Raw genomic sequence first — 15,645 nt, 5'->3', positions numbered from 1 at the left:
GCCTCCTCTGAAAATGGGCTCTGTCCTAGTCAGACTTTCCCAGTCAACAAATGTTAAATAAAAACAGCCTTTGTTTTAGCAATTGTGAGGATGCAAAGCAAATAAAACATTTACAATTTGTGGTAACACTTTTGTATGTATATTTATTGCTAGACTCTGCAAATTATTCCAAAAATATTAATACAGTTAAAATAGTTACAGAGTGTTTTTATAATGTTTTGATAAATCCAGGAATAACCACTTTTAATTTTACATTATTAAAAAGCCCTTAAACTTTTTTAATGTTGTAAATATAATAGCTTTCCGTTATACATAGTGAACATGCAAATACAGAAGAAAAAGAAGCTGATAAAAATCAGCAGAGCAATTTAGAAAATCAAATCTGTTTCTCAAATTAAAGATGATTACCAATGTACAAATAAGTATAATTTACATGTTTTATTAATGACTTCCATGCATGCAGGCAGATAAAGACTATAAAGCAAATTATTTATTTTTCTTTATTGTCTCTTCAATAAACTTTGAATAATCAAGTTTTCCAACCATGTCTTTATCAAAGTGCCCCATTATGTGATAAACTTCATTTTCATCCAGAATAACATTACAAAGCTTTAGTATGGCTCTGAATTCAGGTACCAACAGGTATCCGGTGTTGTTAACATCCAGTTTTTTGCAAGCTTTGAGGAGGGTCTTCCAGTCTCCACCCATCTGTAGAGATAAAAATAATAAATCCTTGTCTATTACTGTTGCCAAGGAACATACATATTTAAAAACCTTTAGATATTTGAGAAATTAAATAGGTTTTACTATTTTGAAAAATAGACTAAGTATGTACATTAAGAGATTAGCATGGCTTCCTCAACAAAGATATAATCAGGAGAAAGAAAGATATGCATATAAATGTATGACATTAAAAAGTAATCTGGCAAGAACAAAATATTCAATATTAAATTAAAGATATGAAAGATAATGAATTTCTTGTGTGCAAAATATGTTAGCAATAGTGATTTAGTGCTACAATGTTAGAATCGGTTACTGTTAAACTGAATCATCAGCAGGTTACACAGACTAAAATACTGTACAGCTGGATATTCGTATATTGAAAGGTTTATTGAAACAAGTGACCAAGCACTACTGTCGAGATTATAACAGTTTGTTTATAACATAGATCACTGTCAGATACACTGCACTTCCTCAGCGGACTCAAATTACAAAAACATCCACCAGATAGTTAAAACAGTCACTTTTATCAAGTTTCAAACTTCGTTATTAATGAAACATTCTTTGTCTGCATCCTTATTTCATCCAGAGAAAACCAGTTCTCAGCAGGGTGAAATGTTCTTTCATTCATAGGATAGTCAATAACTTTTTCTGCTGTGTTAGCCATTTCTCTTTAACAGGTTTATTCACTTGAATATCTGTATACATTCAACTGTTTATGATATTTCAACAATCCTCTATTGTCAGTGCCATTTGTTAATACGTTTTGTTTCACACAAGTGCATTCCATTAAGCTAAATATTTGTTTACTGCGTATTTCTTTTCTGTACTTGCAGATGCTGTGTTCTAAAAATATCACACTACTACGATAGAAAGCAGTTTTACCAAATCTCTGTTACTGTGAAAGAAAAACAGTTCTACTAAATTATATATATTTTTCTATCAAATACATATTACTATGTGGGGAACCAGTTTTATTTCATATAAATCTATCAAATCCCCCTTTTACTTTAAAAACCAAAAAAGTTTCAATCAAAATTTAAATCAAACTTTGAATTTTACAGAAAAATCACGTCTCCATTGGTTATGTTACTTTCTTTACCACCTACATTAGTTACAGTAGATACCAGATTGGCAGTCTTTTTAATATAAAGTTTAACAGACATTTCAGAATGCCCCTCACCCTTTCCTGACAAAGAGTCCTCCCTGTTGGTTTGATAATGGTTCTTAGAAATTTGACTTCTCATGACAAAAACTGTATTTTGTCTTTGTTTACTTTGAACTCTGCCTCTTGCAACTATCTCAGAACTTTTCTCAGCTGTGATATGTGTTCTTCCACAGTCTCTGACTGTATCAAAATGTCATCAGCATAACGAAAAACCGTATCATCTTTACTCATGTCCTGTAATAATGTCTCTACTATCTGATGAAAAATGACAGGGCTGTTCTGAAAACCCTGAGGTCGTCTAGTCATGACATACTGTTGATTTTCAAAGGTAAAAGCAAATTTTTGCCATTCCCTTTTCGGAAGTGGTACTACAAAAAAATCCATCTGCTAAAGCTATCCTTGTAAACCAATTACTTTGTGATTTTATACAAGCTGCTATTTCTGGAACTTGTGGTATCAAATGTGCTCTCAGGTGTGTGTACTGATTAACCTTACGGAGGTCTAATACCAAACAATAACTCTCGTCCTTCTTTTTAACTGGCCAAATATATGAATTTGTTGGACTATGTCCCTTTTAAATTATGCCTGCCTGTTCTCAGTCTAAAATGCATTTTCTCATGTCATCTGTTGCCTCAGCTGGAAACGGATACTGTTTTTGGAAAGGACTATAATCCCTTGCATGCCCCATTGTAATCAGAACTTCTTACTTCCCACAGTCTGTTTTTTGTTTCTGTCCATAAAGTCTGAAATTCTTTCTCTGTGGTATTCCAAATATCTCTTTGTTCATCTGTCAGGGGCACTGCTGTGTTTCAATTGCTCTCTACTAAGCTATCTTGTATTGTTATGCACTTTTGGTTAACACTCAGTTCACTTTCATCTCTTGTTTTCCACAAAATACAGTTGGAAAAATTGTAAAATGTTTGACCCTATATGTTATCATCCTGCAACTTTTGCTTTTGCTTTTCCTTACTGACTTCTTTTTCTTCTGAGTCCCATGCAAATACTCCTTTCTCTATTTGGCTATTTTCCATTTTCTGTAGTATACACAGTCCTGCTTGATATGTCCTAGTTTTCTACAGGAAAAAAAAACATGCAATTTCTGTATTAGGGCTTCCCATGGCTGGAGTACATCCTTGTTTTCATCCCTCCACTTTTATCTACCCTTACCCGGTCCAACTGCACCTACTATTTCAAACCCATATTCATCAGTACCAAGAAAAAAAAATGTTATGCTTAAAAATGTCTCTGCTGTCACTCATTACTTCTCCCTCTCATTAGCTGATGAATACACTGCTGTAATGTGTCAGCAGTTTCCTCATAAATGCACTTAATATCACCTGGTACTCCTTTTACTTGTTCCAAAAATGCACATGTTAGCATTGTTTGCATTTCTGGGTCATTTATTTCCCTGTCATCTATTCTGTAAATGATTTGAAAAGCCAACTTAAAATGTTCTGCCTGTTCTAGCATCCTGTCAGAAACTGTAATATTAAAATGCTCTAACAACTTTGTTGTCAAAGTTTGACCCTGGGAATATGCCAAGAGTATAGCTCTCTTTCTGTCTAATTTAGAATCAAGCCTGCATTCATTAGAAACAATGAAAGTCTTATAACACTTTAGAATAAATACCAAAAAACATCTTTGCAGTGAATCATTCCATGGACTGCCAACTGTATATGAAAGCCAGTCTTCAAATGTCAACAGATTGTAAAAAATGCCTTTCTTGTCATTCCAATGAGAAATGCTTTGTAACAAACAAGACTGTTAGTAGAGATCAACTGGAGAACCTGTCACTAGCTGCACATTTGCAGTGGTAATGTTATCTGAAATAACGTGTTCTGACATGTCTCTGTAAATGTGCATTTGCAACTGCATATTCTTGTAGCTGTTTCTGTAATTCCCCTATCTTAATGTTCAATTCTACTTCCTTTGCCATGGCATTCAAATGTTTCTGTTGTGCATCCTGTAACACATGTGTAAGTGCGTCTGTGTCAGTGTCCCCAGCCATATTTTCCTGTGTATCCAGAGCAGTATGTATAGCAATATCAGCCCTAGTCAAAATGTATAAAACATCTTGCATATACTGTCTAACGTGTATGTCATGTTTTGCTAACATTTGCACATGTTTTTCATTAAGCTCTGTCAAATTAACATCCAGCTGTTTGTCTGATAATTACTTATCCTTGTTAAGAGCATTCCACTGTCAGCAGTAGGTGTGAAGCATTTCAGCTGTCTCTACAACCTGTAAGCTTTTAGCATGATCTAAAAATGACTGGAATTCCCTATACAGGGTAGTAACTGGTATTACAAAATGTCTTTTGATTTCATCTGACAATTTTGATTTGCCCTGCATAGACCTTTCTGACAATTGCTGTAATACAGTTTTATGACATGTTAAAGAAAAACAAGTATATCTGTCTCCACAGTTAAGACATTCAATTTTTATTTTGCACTTTTGCACATACTGATCAAAACACTGAATCGCATTTACACATATAAACTGTCTTACTTCTATTTATACCAAGCAATGCTTTATTACATTTAACATCACTACTGGCTTGTTCATACCACTGACATAATAATGTCCAAATTTTATCAGGAGTCTGGTTTAAGTCTATGGCCACAGAATGTGTACATTTAGCACTTATGTCCTAGATGGTATCCATGTTATTTCAGAAAGAGGCTTACTGTTTTTCAGAAATGGCTAACAGGTGATCAGGCTGTAGACCAAAACTGCAAACTGGAAACACCCTCTCTGTCAAAAATGCTGGTGAATGTCTCTGAGCAGATGCAAAGATGAAATCTCAGTTTCACTCACTTGGAAGTACCTGATACTGCTGAGCTGTTCAATACTGACTGTATGGAGGTTGGCACCAACAAAATATTAACTAGTGCTTGTCATGGTACTTTTATGAATATTTAAAGGGTCCAAATGAAGTGTGGCACACCACTGTTAAACTGAATTATTAAAAGGTTGCTCAGACTAAAATGCTGTACAACTATATATTCGTATACTGAATGGTTTATTGAAACAAGTTGATGAAGCACTACAGTCAAGATTATAACATTTTTTACAACACAGATCACTGTCAGATACACTGCACTTCATTAGCTGATGCAAATTACAAAGCTGTCCACCAGATAGTTAACACAGTCACTTTTATCAAGTTTCAAACTTTGTTATTAATGAAACATTCTTTTCCTGTATTGAAACATTATTTGTCTGCATCCTTATCTCACCCAGGGAACACCAGTTCTCAGCAGGCCGAACTGTTCTTTCATTGATAGGATAGTCTGTAACTTTTTCTGTTGTTAGCCGTTTCCCTTTAGCAGGTGTATTCACTTGAATATCTGTATACATTCAACTGTTTATGATATTTCAGCAAGTCGCTATTGTCAGTGCCATTTGTTAATACTTATCGTTTCTCACAAGCACATTCTGTTAGCTAATCATAGTTATTTACTGCACATTTCTCTTTTGTACTTGCAGATGCTGTGTTCTGAAAATAACACACTGTTAGTATGATAGAAAGCAGTTTTATCAAACCTCTGTTACTGTGAAAAAAAAACAGTTCTATCAAATTATATATATATATATATATATATATATATATATATATATTTTTTTTTTCTATCAAATACATGTTATTACTATGAAGGAAACCAGTTTTACTTTATATAATTCTATCAGTTACCTATTGGATTGTGACTATTTGTATCACTTTCTACCCGTAACTCTGCTTCTCTAAATATACTGACTGTAAAATAATGTTCGGGTTAAATGGAACTCTCTAACACCTAAAGTTCTATAGTCTCATGAATGTGCATTCTCATTATGTCACTAAATAGGGATTAAAGAAAACATGGCCAATAAATTCCATTGCAAATGAAGTCAGCCAAGTTTAACAATGCATAAACTCCCTTGTCCTAAGCCTGTCTGAGGCACAACATTTATCCAAAAAAATCTTCATTTTAGATGCCTACGCCATACTCCACAGATGATGATTTCTGCAATGTTATGTGCTATACAGAGTTTACAAAAGCATGTAAAGTGGTTGTCTGTAATGATCATACTCCACTTTTTCGGTGGAAATGCCTGTTCTTCCATCACAAGTATATGTTGACAAAACCTAGAATGCAGACACTCTGAGTACAGTGTGCCTTTTAAGAAGCTGGAAGTAATTGCAGACATGCATGATTATAGCAATCTCAAGCCACCTGACAGTTATCAGAGTTTGCTCGTCCCATCAACCCAGCAGCAGTCACTGTCCATCAAATCAAATTTCCTTTCAAGCTGAAATCATAGGTCCAATGTCATGTCCATCCTGGAGGTTTGCCTCCTCATCCAATCCCACTGACTCTTTTCCTTCCCCTCATGCATCCCAATAAAAGCTTAAGAACTTGTTGTGTCTCCCTTCTATTAACAGCTGATGTCCTCCAATATTCTCCTCCATCCTCTCAGTTATTACAAACATCACCATACCCTCCTCCATTCCTGTTTGTGACTCAGTTCAATAGCCTACAAACATACACCATGATAGAGCATGGACCACTCTCTCAACTCCTTCACCAAGCCTAATAGATGTTGAAACCCCATCCAAGCTTATGCAAACAGGTTGGCATTCATCAATGTCTGTGTTGGATGGTAGTACTAAATACAGACCTGCTTTTAGTGATGATCATCTCAAAAATGTCACGAAACAGGCAACTATAGCTCTAACCTGGCACTGCATTATAGGTTCATAGGTTCATATTTTGGTACTAGGCTATCGTCCCTAAGGCCTATACAAACCTAGCCATAACAATTCCCTGGCTATTTTTCCCACAATATTTACTTCCCTGGACCCCTGTGTATCAAGGCGACTGATATGATCCCTGGTTGGAATTATGGTACAGACTTATTCTTAAAAAACAGCACTATACATTAGTATTAAAAGGACAATGCCATAACTTACATATAAACAATATATACAATACATTTTGGTAGCTAATTTTGATATAATCACTGTAAGCTTACAGGATAATTATCTCTAGTATCAACAGTGCCTTACAGTTGTAAAGCATTTTTAATTAGATCATTAATGTCCATAGTAAGGGTTTGTAATGTCAAGCAACAGCTCACACACAAACACACAGCCCAGTTGACTGCAGTCAGAAAATAATCCCTACCTAAGTACAAGGACTACAGAACACTGTACTTTACACAAGCATCATAGCTCAAGTCTTAATTCCACATATACTCACATGATTTCTCATAAATTTAAAATAAGATGGATACTTGAATTCAGATCCATAGCTTACCCTTCACAGATACTTGCAGGCTATGTCACCTGTTATCCACAGTACATTACACCTGCACTCTATAACACCCTCCATTAGAAAATGGTAATTGTTACATTTATTTTATTTTATTTATTTTACATTTGTTAACCGGGCTAGTCTAACTGGATATATTTCCATTTTCAGTAGAGGCCCGGGGAGAAAAGCTCCACATAGAGACAAAAACAGTTACATAGCCTGCAAAAATGAGCAGAATAAAATGTGGTGGGAATAGACAATATACAGTATTACATCATAAGATTCAACATTCATGACATAAAAATGGACAACTTATTTAACATTATTTAAAATTTTAAGACATAAAAAGAAAGTATAAAAAGAAGGACATTAACAGAAAAAAGAGTAAGCAGATTAGATAAATTTATAAACTGTCAGCAATAAGAAACGTTACCATATGGAGGAAAGGATAGTTGAGAGGTAACCCTTATAAAGTGGAGGTAGTATACCTTTGAAATAAATAGAAGGTAAAAGGAGAGGGAGAGAGAAGAAGAGAGGAAACTGTGGAAGTTAGAGTTAGTCGGGGTTAAAGCAGGGACATAACCAGTGATTTTTTAGGTAAATTCTAAGTTTTTGTTTAAAAAGAACAGGAGATGGAATAGAAGTAAGTTCAATAGGAAGTTGATTCCAGTATTTACCAATGGTGTTGGAGAAGAGGGAGTCACCAACAAGGTTATTGGATTTAGTTAAAGTTACTAGGAGTTTGCTTGAGGAGCGAAGTGAATTAAGGTTAGAGTAAGGGGTAAAAAGGTTGAAAAGTACAGGTGTGTTATTAGGTTGATAGAAAGCTCTTTGGACAAAGGTGAGTTGGGAAAGGAGCAACATGTTTTTTAATTCAAGCCAGTGAAGTTGCTGTAGGTTCAGACAGTGGTGAGTTCTGAATTGATTACCAGTAACAAATCTAGCTATACTATTATAAGTGTTAGCCAGTTTAGAGAGATTGTTTTTCTTCAGGTTAGTATAAATTGGTGAGGCATAGAGAAGAGTGGAAATAAGATGAGAGTGGGCAAGAGTAACTTTAGCTGCAGGGGTTAAGAATTTTTTAATTCTGTAGAGAGAGCCCAATTTCCTGTTTACAGTTTTAATGGTGTTATTGATGTGACAATCAAAGGTAAGATTGTTGTCAATCATGACACCTAGCAGCTTGGTAGTAGAGTCGGCTGATATAAGGGTGCCATTAATAGATGAGATAGAGAAGTCTAATGTGGGGGACCTAGTAGTGGGTTTAAAAAGGAGGAGTTTCATTTTTTTAGCATTTAAAAGTAGGCAGCGTTTTAAGAACCATGCCTCAACTGTGTGGAATACATTTTGAGAAATAGTTTGAAGCTCTGGGATGGTTTTAGCAGAACAAATAAGTGTGGAGTCATCAGCGTATTGTATGCATGTAGCTTGGGGAATAGCTACTTGTAAGTCATTTATAAATAGGGAGAATAGAAGAGGTCCAAGAATAGAGCCTTGCGGGACACCAAGAGAAATTGGGAGAAGAGAGGAGAGTTTGTTATCCCAGAGGACTGCCTGTTTCCTGTTAGTGAGATAGGAAGTAAACCAGTGGATAGCCTTTGGTTCTAAGGCAAGAGATTCCAGGATTTTTATAAGGAGGGGGTGGTTGACCATATCAAAGGCTTTGGACAGGTCAATAAAGAGTGCTGAAGATAGGATATTATTATTGCAGTTTTTGTTTATAAAGTCAGTAAAGGAAAGGAGAGCGGTGGTAGTACTATGAAAAGGCCTAAAGCCGTGTTGACAGTTAGTTAAAATGTTATTTTTAGTTAAGTGATTCATTAACTGATAGTGAACACATTTTTCCATGATTTTTGCTAGTGGAGACAGGAGGGCTATAGGCCTATAATTAGAGTATTCTTTGGAGTTTCCTCCTTTATGTAAGGGTATGATGTGCGAGATTTTCCAAATATCAGGTATGGTTTCTTCATTAATAGTTCTATTAATAAGAATGGATATGGGATAGGCTATTTCAGTAGCTGCTTTTTGGAGGAATTCAGATGGAAGTTGGTCAGCAGATGGGGTACATGGTTTACGTTTTTGGATGCATTTTTGGATAAAGGTGGTGGAGATGGGTTGTACTATGAAGGTTGGTTGATTAGAAGATGCTAGATCAGGGATGCTAGAATTGTCAGTGGAGAGGTGAGAGGCTAATGAATTGATAGTATCAGTAAAAAAGGAGTTGAGAGCATTGGCAGTTTCATGGGAAGAATTCTTTTCAGACCCAGAGGGAGAGGGAGTGGTAGTCTGTCCAGGGTGAAGAAGTCTATTTAAGGTTGACCAGAATTTTTGGGGATTATTGTGATTCATTTGCTGGAGGTGTAGTAGTTTTTTTTTGTCTGACAGAATAGCTTTTTTGTTACTGTTTCTTAAGTGTCTGAAGGTCTGTTGATCTGAGGGAGATTTGCTAGTTCTCCATTTTATCCAAGATTTGTTTCTAAGTAACATTTTTTATCTTGTTTCCTTAGATAGCCACGGGGCTGGTTTAGATTTAACTCTGATAGTTCGTTTTGGTGCATGATTGTCTAGGATTGTTAAGAATTTGGTGTTAAAATATTGAACAGCTTCTTCAAGAGGAAGAGTTTTTAGAGGGTTCCAGTTGCAGGCATTTAGTTCAGTTTTAAATAGGATAGGATTAAAATATTTATTACTACATAAGGTCCTGACGGTAGGGGTATTAGTAGTGACATTCTTTTGTCTTATGATATAGGTTAAGTTGTGGTCGCTAATGTCATCAGGCAAAGTACCGGCTTGATATTTTTGTTGTGGTTTGTTAACAAGAATCCAATCTAGTATACTTTCTTTGTTATTAGGCTTATTAATCCTAGTAGAGGTGTTTATTGTCTGAGTAAAGCCATGGAGATTAATGTGAGAGGCTGGGTTGTTAGTGTTAACTGAGGACCAGTCGAGGTTGAAGTCTCCAAGTATTACAGTTTCTTGTGGGTAGGTGGAAGAGGCCCAGCTAAGGATATTTTCTATTATTATGGAGTTATTTCCAGGAGGTAGATAGATACAGATAATATAGATGGCTTTATTTGGGTTCAGTTGCAGCTTTGAAATAAGGAGTTCAGTCTTGGTAATCTCCAGGGGAACATAGGGTACTAAGGATATATTTAGTTCAGTCTTAAATAGGAGTGCTACTCCCCCACCCTTGCGAGTATTGCGGTCTAGTCTCAGAATGTTGTAGCCTGGGGGAATGATTTCAGTATCTTTAGTGAAGGGTTTTAACCAGGTTTCAGTTAGACAGAAGATATCAAAGGAGTGATATTCAAGAAGAGAGTGGAGATGGGTGACCTTGTTATTGACACTTCAGATATTAAGGTGTCCTATGAGTAAGGTATTTGAATTAGAGGTTGGTAAAGGAAGGGACGAGTTTGAAATAATAGGTCTGACTTCAGAAGAAGTATTTGAGGGTCCTGGGTTGGGATGTATGTCACCATCTGCCAGGGTAGAGGGGTTATATTCTAAGTGTGGCTTACTGGTGAAGTTCAGTAGGTATTTTAGTTTCCTTAACATGAGATTATTAGATTTAATGTGGGATAGTCTATGATATTTGGCTAGAGGTAGATGTAATGTTTGAATGAGTGAAATTTAGGGTTATAAAATCTGAGGCAGTTTGTTTGGGAAAAGTTTTAAAGTGGTAATTATATTTTATTTCATAAGAGGTCAAGAGAATGTAAAAGTACTACAAAATGCTACATGTAAAAGTGCTATTTGTCAATACATACTATGCCTAGTCTATTACTTCCATTGAGTACTCCTTCCTTTATTTTTACCCCCATCAACCACTCACCATATTCCTGGTCATACTCATCACTATATTGCTTGTCAATCCTGTCATAATCTTTGTAAATTTGTGGCTCTGCTGTTCTTTTATGTATAGTATGTTTCATTAGTCATCCTTAAATAACTATAATTAGTCAATAATTATCCTATATTATGCCCAGTTGATATTCATAGTGCAACACCCTTTCACCAGCCTGATATACATTTTGGGGTTAATAGATCATCTTAAGTACACATAGAGTTATTATTTTGTGTAAGATATTTCCTCCCTTCATAGGTTTATAAGTTCATAGGTAAGTACTAGGCAAGTTTCATAGTTTCATAGTTTAGTACTAGGCTATCTGCCCTGGGGCATTTGTAAGCCTAGCCTTAGAGATGTGGCTTTCGCCACCCCATGTAGTGGTACTAAGGTGTACAGAATAAATTTAGAATACTGTGCCTTTATCTAGTAGTGACACATTGAAGACCCCTTTACTTATTAAAATTAGGTCAAGTAGCGACACAGGGGTGACCCCCGGGGTAAACCTACGATCTCCCATCCACTCGTCAAGATTTCTCTTGAAGAGAGTCAGTGAGGGGCTCTGCCTAACATGAACTGGGATTCTGTTCCAGAGTATGGGAAGCCTCTGAGTTATGAATCTGTCCCTCCAGCATGTTCTATTCATATTTGTACTGAGGCTTAAATCTTTGGCTCTTGTGGTTCTAATGGATTTGGATTTTTTAAGGTGGAGCATGTCCATCAATTCCTGGTTGGACATGGCCTTGTATGTCAGGCACAGATCACCTCTGAGCAGGCGGTATGCTACTGAATAGAGCTGGAGTTTCTTTAGCCTGGTAGCATATGACATATGTTGGAGACCCTTGATCCTCTTGGTGAGGTACTTCTGGGGTCTCTCCAGCTGTTGTAAGTGCCGGGTGAGGTACATACCAAATGGGGCATTGTACTCAATCATGGGCCTGATAAGGGAGGAGTATAGGGTACGATGACCTCCTTTGATCTGGATGTGAACCCCTTCATGATAAGGTGGGCAAGGTAGAAAGTCTTTCTAACCACTTTGGCAACGTGGGTGTCAAATGAGAGGTCACTATCAACTTGGGTCCCCAGGTCTCTGATTACTTTTTCCGTACTCAGTGGGTTACTGTCTATGTGATAATTTGTGGGTACTTTGTTTTTCCTAAAGGGGATGACTATACATTTCTTGGCATTCAGTTTAAGGCCATGATTCCGGCACCAGTTGTCCGTTTCAGTGAGGCCTTTCTGTAGGATGTATGTGAACTCTTGGAGTTCACGTATCACGCAGCCGGGGATACCATCAGGTCCCATTGATGCTGTGTTTTTTGTCTTGCTGAGGGCGGTTCTCATCTGGAAATCAGAGATGACAGGGAGGTTACATTCAGCTGGGATAAGTATTTCTTCTTTTGGAGGTGAGGGGGGGGGGAGAAATTTGCACTGAACCTGTCTGCCAGAATGTTGGCAATATGTGTGGGTTCGGTAAATTTTTTGTCATTGTGTACTAACTCTGAGCATATCTGAGGGTTTCCGCCCAGCTTTCTAATATAACTGAAGAATGCCTTGTGGTTAACTTTAGTGTCCTTGGCGATTTTTCTCTCGAAGTTGGCCTTGGATGTTTTTATGAGTGAACGTAGTTTTTTGCTAGTGCTGGTCAGTGATGCCTTCCCTTTATGGGATTTTGCTCTGTCTTGCAGTAGCTTCCTTTTTTTGTTATACAATTTGTTTATGGCTGGGGTCCACCAGACAGGAAGCTTTCCTTTGGTGGAGAGGGTCTTGGTTTTATTTGGGATTGCATGATCCATGCATTCTTGGAGATGTCCATAGAAAGCATTTGTGTAGGATTCAGCATTGTGGGTTGTGGTTTCCATTGGCCCTGTGGGCTTAAATGATACCATCTCAGTCTTAAGAAGTGTAAAGTCGGATTTTGAGAAGTTTCTCACTATAGTCTTTTGTGCTGGGGGTGGAAGTGGTAAATGTATATCCAGGGTGATTAGTTTGTGGTCAGATCTCACCAGTGAGGGGAATACTTCCGGTGTGGAGCATTTTGTCCCCATGTTTGTGATGATCAGGTCTAGTATATTATCCCCCCTTGTGGGAGAGGTGACTAGCTGTTCCATTGCATTTGAGTTTATGAATTCCTGGAACCTTTGGGCTAGGGTGTTAGGGCTAGAATAGTGCACTCAGTCTATGTTAGGGTAGTTGAAGTCTCCCAATATGATGGTATTTGGTGAGACATTCATATCTTCCAATGTCTTCAGGAAGGCTGAGTGGGGTTCTTGAGATTGGGAGGGTGGTCTGTAACATGCAACCAGTTGTGTAGCAGTTTTGCCTATGGTTAGCTGCACCTGGATGGTCTCCGATGCTTCATGAGTTGCCACTAACCTGGAGGTGTGGGTATCCTTGATGAATATGGACACTCCCTCCCTTTGTGGTTCGGCCCGGGTTTTGGGGCCGAAAAGCATGATACGAGGTAAAGCCTGGTAGCGCTGGGGTGCTCTCAGGAGCCTTGAATCAGGTCTCAGTTACTGCGCAGACATCGATGTTTTCCATACTGAGGAGTGCTTCGAGAGCCTGCATCTTGAGATTTAGACTTCTGGCATTGAGCAGCATTACCCTTAATTTTTTTCCATTTTTGTTTTCTAAGGAGGTGGGTTCATCTTTTGAGCCTTGCCTAAAAAAGGCACTATGGGGGTGGCAAGAGCCTTAGCCAATATCTGGAAGCCCAGTGGTGACAGGTGCAAGCCGTCCCTTGCGAAGCAGCGTGGCTTGTCCAGCATGTCATCCCAAGCAGACAGACATTGGATTCCCCTAGAATGACACCAGTAATTGAGCCAATTATTAAAGCTGATCATCTTGTCTTTGTATTGTGGCATCATGCTTGGTGAGGGCAAGATGCTGCTCAGGGTCAGGGTCATACCAGCCTGGTCTACATAATCAGAGAGCTCCTCTATGTCTCTTTTCATGTAGTCCAAGGAGGTACATCTCAGGTCATTCACGCCAGCATGGACAATGACGGAGTCATATTTGTACGTGCTTTTGAGTGACCTGAGTGCGTGTGTTATATGGCGGATCCTAGCCCCCGATAGGCAGCTTACTGTTACCCTCTCCTTGCTCAGCCTGGTAAGTGGGACATCAGTGTGTCTGACTATAGAGTCACCTATCACTAGTGTATCAGGCATAGTGCTTGGCCTTAAGGGCTGTGATTTATTGACACACCGATTTATTGAAGTATGTGTTGCATGTGTTATGTTTTGAGGTGGTGGATTTTTGGGTGTCTGCTTTGGGAGCCTCTGTTGTTTTGGTAAGTTTTTTAATAGAGCCTCCAAGTATGTTTTTGTGTTATTATGTGTTTGATTTGCAGTTGGGGTAGGTCTATGTGTGACTGGGTTTGTTGTGTGTGTGGTTACCTTCTCCTCCTGTCTGGTCTTGCCAGTCCTGAGTTGAGAGAGTTCAGCCTCCAGTTTGGCTATATAGTTGCATCTCTCACATGTATTTGTGTTTGTTGGGAGGAGGAGAGGGCTGTCTGAGTACATGAGACAATTATAGCATTGTCTCAAGATTCCCAGATTAACCAGCTGAACAGGAGAAGATGCTAGCAATCTACCACTCGACATGCTAGAATATTATAAGAGAGTGCTGTGCCTTTAAGGGAAGTGGTTGAGGTGGTAGGTGGATGTAGTGCTACTTTAGTATGAGAGTGCTTACTTAGAAGAGAAGTTTTGAGAACAAGTGCTAGGCTTATAATATAACGAGTAGACTGGTTAATCTAAGAGTAGAGCTATCTAAGGGAAAATTTGAAGAGCAGACTTGGCGGAGCCAGAAAAAGTTTAACCCTGTTTAACCGTCACTGCGCTATGCGCACAATCACGCAAAGCCGCGCAAATGTGGATTTTAAACAGGGAACTTCAAAAGAGCTAGAAATGGTCCAAAACAACCAGTTACTACAGCTCTTGTGCTGAGGTCACTCCTTCAGGGACAGATAGGCTGCTCAAGGCTCCCCACTCCCACTGGTGAGCAAAGAAACTTCCTTCTATCCAAGTAAGGTAATGGACAACACAGGAACTACACAGTTGCTGTTGTGTTCCATTTTTAAGCCTAACTAATTTCCCTTTTCGTGTTCAAATTATCCTATCCCATTTGGTTAGAGATTGGTTTTACCCATCCCATGGTTGATAATTATATATTATACCATGATCCCCCCAAAACGTGCACGCTGATTGGCCAGCGTGCCCGTTGTAAATCGAGTTATACTAATGGAAAAAGGTCCGGTCGCCCGGACTTTTTTCCATTAGTATAACTCGTTTTTTTTAAACACTGTCTCGCTATGTTAAATGGGTTTAACATAGCGAGACAGCTTTAAAATAAGCAACGGAGATCTCCGTTGCTTATTTTAAAGCTGCCTCGCCATGTTACACCCATTTAACATAGCGAGGCAGTGTTAAAAAGCAACGGAAAGCAAGATCTCCGTTGCTTTTTAGTCTCGCTATGTTAAATGAGTTTAACATAGCGAGACAGTTAAAATAAGCAACGGAGATGTCCGTTGCTTATTTTAAACTGTCGCTATGTTAAACTCATTTAACATAGCGAGACTCAGAAAAAGCAACGGAGATCTTGCTTCTCC

General features: G+C 38.0%; 1 protein-coding gene across 1 annotated transcript in view; it reads right to left on the bottom strand.

The window, feature by feature from the left end:
- Positions 1-248: 248 nt before the first annotated feature.
- LOC122788890 (EF-hand calcium-binding domain-containing protein 6-like) overlaps positions 249-15,645 on the bottom strand; it is a 239,817-nt gene continuing 224,420 nt past the window's right edge. Inside the window, exon 7 of the mRNA XM_044055839.1 lies at positions 249-708. Coding sequence (XP_043911774.1) covers positions 487-708 — 222 coding nt within the window. The 3' untranslated portion in view covers positions 249-486. The remainder of the gene's footprint in view (positions 709-15,645) is intronic.

This window comes from Protopterus annectens, chromosome 14.part0, assembly GCF_019279795.1.
Source record: "Protopterus annectens isolate FY-2018-M chromosome 14.part0, PAN1.0, whole genome shotgun sequence".
In the NCBI taxonomy this organism is placed as follows: Eukaryota; Metazoa; Chordata; order Ceratodontiformes; family Protopteridae; genus Protopterus; species Protopterus annectens.
Note: the sequence above shows the minus strand (reverse complement) of the source record. Positions and strands in the feature narration are given on the sequence as shown.